Genomic DNA, 10038 nt, shown 5'->3' with positions numbered 1-10038 from the left:
TGATATTGCTATATAAAAATTAAAAAAATATCATTTTTACTGGTTTTTTTTTGTACTGTGTTAAAGGTTCAGATCATTGTGTCTTTTAACTGGGTGTTGTTCATTACGTTTTTACTAGGACTTCTATACATTGTTTTATTATCAAAACTTATAACACAATGTTAATTTGGTATAGAGTTTTCTTTTCTTTCTTTTTTTTAACCGAGCTAGGTTAAATATGATATATTTTTGTTGTTTTTTTAACATACTGTTTTTATCTACACTCATTTTAATTTTATTAGTCAAATATCATATATTTTTCTAATAAAAATTCATGAAATTCAATTTGGGACTCTTTTAACTCTCATTTAGATATTTTACTTTTGCTTTAAATTCATTTTGGTGTTTCTTGACACTCATTTTCACAACCACGTAATTACCCTTGTGTCGTGCTAATTTTTATTCAAGTCTTAGTATAAATTTTATTTTAAATCAAGCAAACTCTAAACGACCATTGTCCCATTGTGGTCACAAATTACTACAGTTCATAGCAAAACTGTATATAATCAGAATACAACATAAAAATATACAATAAACCAAAGCAAGTCAAAGTTTTCTCATAATTAGTCGTTCTTAAACAAGTTCATACGTATCACAATCAACAACAAAAGTTATACAACTTAAAATGTGAAAAATACATGCCACAAATTCTATTTTGGCAAAAATCAACACCACATTGATGTCGACTGATTAGTGAAAGTTAACATTGGCTTGGTAAGTCAACCCGACGTTCCAATTAGCCGGGGCGACATTGTAAGCCGTTATGGTCTGCTTGGTTGTGTACGAGGTTAGCCTAAACGACAATGCTTGACCACGAAGTGTTGCAAAAGCTTGATACGATGCTCCCCAGTTATGGCTCATGCTTATCCAAGCCGTCTTGGTTCCCTTAACCCACATGCTCTTGATGTCACCCGCGCCACCAACGTTCATTACATAGACTAGCAACCAGTAGCCATTTCCTTGGAAAGAAAATCTAAGACCACCTTTCCTCACACAAGGCACCCTATACAAAAAAAGGAATATAACTGAGTTATTAGAAATATATTTGGATATGATTAGGGCGGTTTGTTAAGAAATATATGTGTTCACGAACTGTTTATGCGACGAACTAAAATGAATGTTGATGAATACAAATGAGAACAAACTAATGTTCATGAACACAAATGGAAAAAAAACAAACACAAACAAACGTTCATGAACATAATATATAATACACTGACACTTATTAAATATTTTATTTGTAGAAATTTTGAAGTATTTAAATAAAATATAAAAACTGAAAACACTAGTGAACTATCGAACACCTTACCAAACGTTCACGGACATAAATGAATTACGAAACGGGCTCTGTTCATGTAACTAACCGAACAGAATTTCTTGTTCGTGTTCATTTATTTAATAAACGAACAAACACAAACGAATTTCCCGCCGAACGCTTCACGAATTATCCGCCGAACGTTTGTTTCGTTTGCAACCTAGATATGATTGCATTATTTCGTTATTATATCTATATGTTTACTTTAATAATTATCTTGTTCTATATCTATATGTAAATAGATAAAGAGCTTATTAAGAGTTATTCAATATAAAAAAATAACATTCATTATGTTTTAGTTTTCTCTAGTTATTCAATTAGTACTCAACGAAGAAACATACCTACGATACATGACGGGGACAATGCCGGCTTTCCATTGGGCTATTTGCATAAAAGCGGGTTTGGCCATGTCGAAATGGGTCCTAGGCGGGTTGCACCATCCACCGTTGTTAGAATCCTGAGACCAGTTTGGAGGGCAGAGGTTGGTGGCGGTGACCGTGGCAATGCCTTTCGAGCACCATGGAGATTGCACACACCGCATTTGATAACATTGCCCGCATGCATAACCGTTGTTAAACATTGTCGAGCTCAGTGCGGCTGTGTTCGTGCCATATCCGTTAGTCATCAAGTTTCCATATCCACATGCACCTCCTGATATGTTCAATATTATCTTGAAAATAAGAAATCACATCGAGATAGAAGGTAAACGAGCAACAAGCTGTGCCACTACCCAAAAATTCGTTATGAGAATTTTCGAATTTTTGAAAGATAACATGAGTTTATGTACTATGTACAAAAATAGATTTATAGGTTAGCCCCTAACATGTCCTAGTCATGTTAGATATAATATTTACCTAGAATAAAATAGAAATAACGAGCGTTATTTTATCGGTTTTAACGATAAAACCTTTATAAACAAAAAAATTACACTCTTTGTGTGTGTATAAAGATAAAGTAGTACCCATGGTTGAAGAGGCGGACTCGTCTCCATAAAACGTGGCATGGGCGAGAGTCCATGGACTCGGGCGGTACACAGTAGGTGCACGAGGGACCGCATACGCAGCTCCAGCTAAGACCGATCCAAACGGGATGAATATTGTGATCATAAAGAAGAGGCAAAACATTGTTGAACGTTGGAATGAAGCCATTGTTTTGTGCTTATGTTGTTTTTTGCGTGTTATACTTCAAAAACGGTTGAGAGATATTTATAGGCCCAATACAATGCTAGAAAAGAATTAGTTTGTGAATTGTGACCCTCACGAAGAGTTGTGTTTTTAGTCAACTTTTGACTTGTTTATATTAAACAAAAAGAATTAAGACTTGGACATGTAGGCAACAAGGGTTTGTATAAATGTCAAGGTGAAATTTAGTGACAACGTGCAAGCAGGTTTTATTTATTGTTATTATAAAGATAAAGCATGGGGTGTTACTAATAAATTAAAAATATTTATCTCAAATGGGCTTACGTTACATTTTGAAGCAATATGTTAATGACCATAGAATAATATTTGATCTTTTAAGATCCGAATTCTGTATGGTTTCTGAAGATGGCTAACTACTACTAAAAAATGTAAAATTATTTAAATTATACTTAAAAAATTTAAAAACTAAATAAAATTCAGTCAGAAGTTATACTTTGCGTAAAAAAAGTTTGGTAGCAAAAAAAAAGTCTCATCGGTCTGTTGCGGCGAATGTATAAGTGACCGTCAAGATGGTGCATTTACGATCGTTGTAACTGTTGCAAATTGTAGTTTTTGTAGTAGTGTGGATACGGATTCTCAAAGTAAAGCTCTTATAGATCAAAATTGCGAGGTTGAACATAAAACTGCTTAACAAAAAAGGAAAAGTCAAAACCATTTAATTTTAAGTAAATTACACGTTTCTCCTTGTGTTACGCAAAATATGAAATTCTTGAACAAATTTCATTATAACACGTGTATAAATTTTATATATAGAGGTGAGGGGTTTGAAGGATGAACTTGTAGCACATTTGTGGAACACTACAACATAGCATGAAAGATTAGAAACAAACCATACCACTCTGATCTTCTTACCTTAAAAAATATTTTAAGAGCATTCTAAGTATTCTATGATCACTTAACTCTCCTATCATTTCTCTAAAATCGAGGGAGGTGGTGCACGATATGGGCCGGGTCCGAGAAAATGATTAAATAAGAGAAACGATTAAAACAATAATAACCCTCAAAAAAAAAAAATATCCATAGCTGTGAGACTTGAATTCAAAACCTCTAAATTTAGATGTTCTTAAAGCCTTTGGTTTTCTCAATCGTCCATAGCTCCTAATAGAAGAATAACAATTAATAGATTGCATACTAGCATAATAGCATATTGCACAATTAAACAAACAATAAATCACGATGTTACCCAAGAAACAAGATTAAACAATAATCACAAGTAAATAAATAAATTTCAACCTTACAATTTTTAAACAACACTTCCAATTTTCGAAATCATTTGGTCTATATCGCGTCAGTGGAGGGCGAAAATCAGTGAGACGACCTGTAGTAAAGTGTCCGATCGGCAGTGAACATAGGAAACTACAACAATGCGAGAAGATTGATAGTGGAGGGCAAGAAGTGTCGGTTGCTTCTAATTTGAAAGAATAATGTTTTCCAATTTTCGGTTTTGCTTCTCTCGTCTCTACGAGTTAGTACTTAGTAGTAAATTCTTGAAATCAAACACAAAGGTCATGACCTACATCCATAATGATGATTTTTCTTTCCATCACCCTTTACAAAGAGTTTTACTATTTGAAAGCACAAATGATATTTCTAGTTAAACGATTATAAGATTTTTAATCTTAGTTTTCTTAGTCTAACTTATGATATTTTGTTTGTCGAAATAAGCAAAAACAATCATAACAATTTGTATATCCTTTACATATAACAATTTGTATATCCTTTACATATGATCTTCTAAAAAAAGTATCAAGTAAAAGTCCAACAATCTGCCAATTAGGTAGTGATGGAATAGTTGGGAAAAGAATTGGTGTTTCTTGTGACCCAGGTTCGATTCTCACTCTTCTCATTATTTTCTACGGCATCCAGGTGACGAACGAATACGGGTGGCGCCGGTTCGACTTGGATGAGAGGCAATGTTTTACCAATTATTTCACTGTCGTGCCTTCGGTTGGGTGGAGGTCGGGTTTCCGCGCATCTGGGGAGAGCCAAGGGGCTGGCGGCGGTCGAGTAGTCGACCTTGGCCACAGCGCCCGGTGTCACGGTGGTTGACACTTCGTTCCTTGCCGTTCAAAAAAAGTCCAACAATCCAGTGGTCAAAAGGTCCACCCTTCCAAATAGAGACGCAAGTTCGATTCCCGTTTGGACCATTTTCGAGGGACATCTGGGTGAAAGGACGAATCAGTGTTTTAGTCTCGGGTTCGAACCTGACGGGGGACGAGTGTTTACGAATTCCATCCGATTCCCGTGCATCAAAAGGGCACGGTCTTATGACGGTCAATGAGATAGCCCCGAGCAGAGTAGATTTACACGTGAGATTAACCTATATATTTGAAACAAAATTTAATTTTCATGTTATTAAATTGTTATCTCTTACTTGAAAAGCTTTTGGACCAAACATACAAAACCCGAAACCGAAACCCAAAATTTGGGCTTTTCTCAAAATTAGGGCACAGCTTATCCGAACGCACCATCGAAATCCACTCGAAAATCATCGTTCTTCGTAAAAAGGTACTGTATCTCGTTAATTTCATCATCTGTTTCTTAAATTTCGTGTTAATTTCACTGTTTTTCGTCACATTTCGATGTGTAAGTTCGTTTTCACCACCAAATTTCGACGAATGTGTTGTTTGTTGCTGTAATCTGATTGATGCTTTAACTTTCAATGCCGTAATCTGTAGTTTTGTAGTTTAGGGTTTATGACTTGTTTCAGTAGAGTTTGTTTTGTTATTGAAGTGATGGATACAATAGGAAGCGTACAGCAAGTGCTAACGTGCACTGGATATTGTTGTTGTTGTTGTTCAATAGAAAGTGTTTTGCAAGTGAAGTGTAGGTTTGTTGAGTGTTGATACTGTATGATTTGGTTGCCTGTTGGTTCAGTTATTTGAATTCTAGGGTTTGTTCACAGTAATCCTTGAAAATATGAGGGACTTTGTGTCACAATTAGTAATTCGAATGCCGAGAATCGTTTTTTTAAATATACTTCAATTGCTACATAGTACACACAAGAAGTAGGATGGTCAATTCACTTGGTGATGTTACAATCTGATCATAGTTGTCAATAGCGGCTATAGCGACCGCTATAGCGCGCTATGTAGCGAGGCGACCAAGTGTCGCTATTTGGGTCATAGCGACCAATAGCGTGAATAGCGACAGTTAGTTTTTTTTTGATGTAAATAGCAATTAGATATAGCTATAAAATAGCTGGATTTATAAGTTTCTGTTAAATATACATGTAAAATAGCATATATACCAGGATATTTTGATGTAATATACATATAAAAATTTTCATAATTCTTTTTCTAGTGTATCGCTATTTATAAAATAGCGGTCGCTATTTGTCGCTATTCGCTATGTAGCATATAGGTCCCTTGTCGCTGTTTGTCGCTATTCGCTATTAACAACTATGAATCTGATTTATTTATCTATAAGGAGCTTTACGAGATTAACCTAAGTAAGGTGTATCGGGATGTAGAATAAAAAGGCAGGGATTTATCGTCAGGAACGTGTAAAAAACAAAATGTGAATAATAAACAGCAAGATTGCAGTCGTAAAAGATGCCAAATTTCGATCTTTGTTATGTAGTTACGGCCAGTGACTTAAAATAAATAAAGGTTATCAGTACTTATCACACAATAATTTGGTTTATTCTTTGTAATAAATTGCTTAATTCGAACTGTGTTTATTCTTTATTATAAGTTGGTAGTTTGAATTTCTACTTCCTTTTGTTGATAGTGATCTCACTTTATCTTGTTATGTTAAAGCGTGTGTTACTCTCTTTATGATATCAGGAAACAAAAAGGGTCATGTCTGTTGATAACTCTGTTGTTGATTCTTCGGTGACTGATTGGAAGCTTGACGTGGAGAATAAAAACAATCGAGGTATCATTACTAAACTTAACTCATTCTAAAAAGAATCTTACTATGATGTTTTATCTATGGTGGGCCCCCGTTAGTCACTCTTGAAAAACGTTAGATTTATGTCAAGTATTAGTTAAATCTGTCTGTTCTCACTAAATATGATAAAATTTGATCATGTGTCGAAATATTTTTTTAGTAGTTAAAATGAATGAGCTAGAATGTTGTTATAGAGAGCCCAAATGAGAAAGTAGACAAGGATGCTTACCGTTCTGGGGCAGAAGATCAAGACGTTTCCTGCGAACAGGTCGGGACCTCAAACACAAATAAAAGGAGTAAATCCGGTGATACGAGATATTTCATCATAAAGAGTTTAAACCTCGAAAACATCCAATTATCAATTCAGAGAGGAATTTGGGCCACCCAAGTGATGAACGAACCGATCTTGGAAGAAGCTTATCACGTAAGTTGTTCATTGTCCTCTCTGTCAATATCTTCCAGAACCTTCTAATAGTGCGCACCCACGTCTTGCAGAATTCTGGTAAGGTGATATTAATATATAGTGTTAATATGAGCGGCTACTTTCAAGGGTATGCTCAAATGATGTCATCGGTTGGTTGGAGAAGAGACAACGTTTGGAGTAATGGATATGGCGGAAGCAAACCGTGGGGTCGTAGTTTTAAGGTAAAATGGCTACGGTTACATGACCTGCCGTTTCAGAAAACTCTTCATTTAAAGAACCCTTTGAATGACTACAAACCGGTTAAAATCAGCAGAGATTGCCAGGTATGTTTAATGTCATACATACGTATGTACATTCATGCATATATATAGGGGTTTGAATTTCTGACACGATCCGAAAATACAACACGAACCTAACACGAATTTCACAGGTTTGGGTTTAAGTCTAAACGCGTTTGGGTCAGTTTCAGGTTGAATCCATGAACACGTTTAGCTAAACGGGTTGGGTTCGGGTCAATCCGGTCGGGTTGGCGGGTTGACCTGTTTAAACCATTTATATGGTATTATATTTTTTTACAATATGTTTTATGTCATAAATTAAATTAGGTGTGTATTTTATACCTTAATTATAACTTAAATAGAGATATTGACATAACATTTTATAATTTAAATGTAATTGTTTTTTATACATTTGTGTTTTTTTTTAGTAAATTTTAACTTCAATACATTAATTAATCAAAAAATTAAAAGAATTCGGGTTGAATGGGTCGTGTTCGGGTCAACCCGCGAATATTTGGGTCGTGTTCGGGTCAACCCGCGAATATTTGGGTCGTGTTCGGGTTCTTATGTATGACACAATTTTGTGTTTAGCACCACTAAATATATATATATGTGTGTGTGTGTGTGTGTGTGTATTATTTGTATGCATTTGTTTCAGGAGTTACCTCAAGATATTGGAGAAGCTCTATGTGAACTGATTGATGGGGAGGGGGAGGGTGGAATGGACGAAAACCAGACGTTTTGCGGTTTACAAGATATGGGCCCCATGCATTTAGGACCATTGATGTATCCTTCGTTCTACCAGCATGCATCACCGCAAAACCCGTTTATTAGCAGAAGCGTTGATGATGTGGATATTGGCGGCGATGGTTCTTCGTTATATGATGGGTGGGATACGTCTGCAGAAAGAAGCCTACATGCTAATGCTCTTACCGATGATGATATTCTTGATATGGTATGTAATTCTTTGTTTATTACTATAAACATGCACAAATGAGTTCATTTACATTTTAGAGTAAAATGCCATTTTCGTCCCTAAGGTTTGGCTAGTTTTCCGACTTTCGTCCAAAGGTTCGTTTTTCCGCATCTGGATCCAAAAGGTTTGAAATACTTCGATTTTCATACGGTCGTTAACTCCATCTATTTTTCTCCGTTAAGTTAGGGGTATTTTTGTCTTTTTTTTGTTAACGTAAAGGGAAATTCGGTCTTTTGAGTACTTGTACATTATGCTAAATGCTTGTACATAAAGCGAAAAAGACCGAATTGCCCTTTAAGTTAACAAAAAAGACGGAAATACCCCTAACTTAGCGGAGAAAAATGGATGGAGTTAACGAGCCGGATGAAAATGGCAAGATTTCAAACCTTTTGGATTCAGATGCGGAAAAACAAACCCTTGGACGATACTTCGATTTTCATACGGCTCGTTAACTCCATCCATTTTTCTTCGTTTAGTTAGGGGTATTTTTTGTCTTTTTTGTTAACGTAAAGAGAAATTCGGTCTTTTGAGTACTTGTACATTATGCTAAATGCTTGTACATAAAGTGAAAAAGACCGATTTGCCCTTTAAGTTAACAAAATGGATGGAGTTAACGAGCCGGTTGAAAATGGCAAGATTTCAAACCTTTTGGATTCAGATGCGGAAAAACAAATCTTTGGACGAAAGTCGCAAAACTAGCCAAACCTCAGGGACGAAAATGGCGTTTTACTCTACATTTTATATTCTGTAATTTATGATGGTCTCATTGTTCATGCACTTATGTAGACATATGAAGAGTACCTCGAAGCGCATAGCAGAGGCAACCGAATTTCACATCAATCGGTCAGTAAGCTTGTTTAAGTTTATTTTCGTTATCGTAAACTTCTTTAAGTTCATATTTATTTCATATATTATTTTCACATCATACCAATCTGTAAACAAGATGTTTTAAACAGGTGAACGAGTCTTCCCGAAAAAGTCGAGATTCATCTGTTAGCAAAGCGAACGATGATGACGCGTAAGCATCTTTCCTTTTACTTCCAAACCATCCAGAATTTTTACTAAAATTTAAAAAAAAAACTGTTACAGTTATTCACGATCCCGCTCAAAGAAGAGGGCTCGCCATCATGATGGCCATAGTCATGATGATCATCATAGTCGTCGTGATCATCATCGTCACCATTCGTCCTCTAAATGAGAGTAGGATGAAGTTAGTTTCCGTTTATTCATTGATTGGTGGGCGGCGAAGTTATGTGACAAAGGAAAATGTTTTGGTGATATGTAAAGTACCATTTTAATTGATAATATGTGTAAACTGAATTTGTAAATACATGTTCTACTGTTTTTGTTATCATTTAAATAGTGGTGACCATTAGAGGCAAGTAATTTATCTTTTCTTGTATCTATTTGCTTATAATTCTTTAATTTAATGTGTTTATTTATTTTTCTAGAAAATTGTATGCCGATAAAATGCACCTATACTATTTGTTTTCACGTTTTGATCAAGTTTATGGATGTTTCTACCATTATATAGAAAAAAATCAAGAATTATGTAAATGATCTCGATTTATATTGGATCTTAGTTTTTGGTTCCAAGTTGAATATCACTCATAGTTTTATATAATGACTATTACTACGTTATAACCCTCTGTATTACACGGGTTAAGTAAATAAAAGAGTAAAATGCACGGATAGCCCCTGTGGTTTGGTGAAATTTCACCTTTAGTCCCCAACTTTTCAAAATTACACGCTTAGTCCCTGTGGTTTAACAAGTTGTTACTCGGATAGTCCCCAAAGCGGATGGAGGTTAGTTTTTCTGGTTAAGTGGGTGTCAAATGACAAGGACTATCCGAGTAACAACTTGTCAAACCATAGGGACTATCCGAGTAACAACTTGTTAAACCACAGGG

The 10038-nt window shown here is 35.3% G+C and overlaps 2 protein-coding genes across 2 annotated transcripts; one reads left to right on the top strand and one right to left on the bottom strand.

Annotated features, from left to right (window-relative positions):
* Positions 1-566: 566 nt before the first annotated feature.
* On the bottom strand, positions 567-2516 carry LOC110864362 (expansin-A7). The gene is made up of 3 exons (XM_022113411.2): positions 2316-2516; positions 1696-2005; positions 567-1042 (listed from the first exon to the last, which is right to left on the bottom strand). Exons 1-3 carry the CDS (start codon positions 2500-2502, stop codon positions 730-732), a joined length of 810 nt encoding a protein of 269 aa, XP_021969103.1. The 5' UTR covers positions 2503-2516; the 3' UTR covers positions 567-729.
* A 2415-nt stretch (positions 2517-4931) lies between these two features.
* LOC110864363 (3'-5' RNA helicase YTHDC2) lies at positions 4932-9530 on the top strand. The gene is made up of 8 exons (XM_022113412.2): positions 4932-5064; positions 6345-6435; positions 6645-6874; positions 6946-7197; positions 7811-8107; positions 8915-8971; positions 9085-9146; positions 9218-9530. Exons 2-8 carry the CDS (start codon positions 6360-6362, stop codon positions 9324-9326), a joined length of 1083 nt encoding a protein of 360 aa, XP_021969104.1. The 5' UTR covers positions 4932-5064; positions 6345-6359; the 3' UTR covers positions 9327-9530.
* Positions 9531-10038: the final 508 nt, after the last annotated feature.

The sequence above is a fragment of the Helianthus annuus genome, chromosome 6, assembly GCF_002127325.2.
Source record: "Helianthus annuus cultivar XRQ/B chromosome 6, HanXRQr2.0-SUNRISE, whole genome shotgun sequence".
Lineage (NCBI taxonomy): Eukaryota > Viridiplantae > Streptophyta > Magnoliopsida > Asterales > Asteraceae > Helianthus > Helianthus annuus.
Note: the sequence above shows the minus strand (reverse complement) of the source record. Positions and strands in the feature narration are given on the sequence as shown.

What these genes read in the sequence shown, in the direction of transcription:
- LOC110864362 (XM_022113411.2), bottom strand. Translation starts at nt 2,502, where the DNA reads ATGGCTTCATTCCAACGTTCAACAATGTTTTGCCTCTTCTTTATGATC. An exon ending in GTCCGCCTCTTCAACCATGG is followed by an intron (nt 2,006 to 2,315) that starts GTACTACTTTAT and finishes TGAACATATCAG; the next exon opens with GAGGTGCATGTGGATATGGA. An exon ending in GTCCCCGTCATGTATCGTAG is followed by an intron (nt 1,043 to 1,695) that starts GTATGTTTCTTC and finishes TTTTTTGTATAG; the next exon opens with GGTGCCTTGTGTGAGGAAAG.
- LOC110864363 (XM_022113412.2), top strand. Translation starts at nt 6,360, where the DNA reads ATGTCTGTTGATAACTCTGTTGTTGATTCTTCGGTGACTGATTGGAAG. An exon ending in ATGATGATATTCTTGATATG is followed by an intron (nt 8,108 to 8,914) that starts GTATGTAATTCT and finishes GCACTTATGTAG; the next exon opens with ACATATGAAGAGTACCTCGA. An exon ending in ACCGAATTTCACATCAATCG is followed by an intron (nt 8,972 to 9,084) that starts GTCAGTAAGCTT and finishes TGTTTTAAACAG; the next exon opens with GTGAACGAGTCTTCCCGAAA.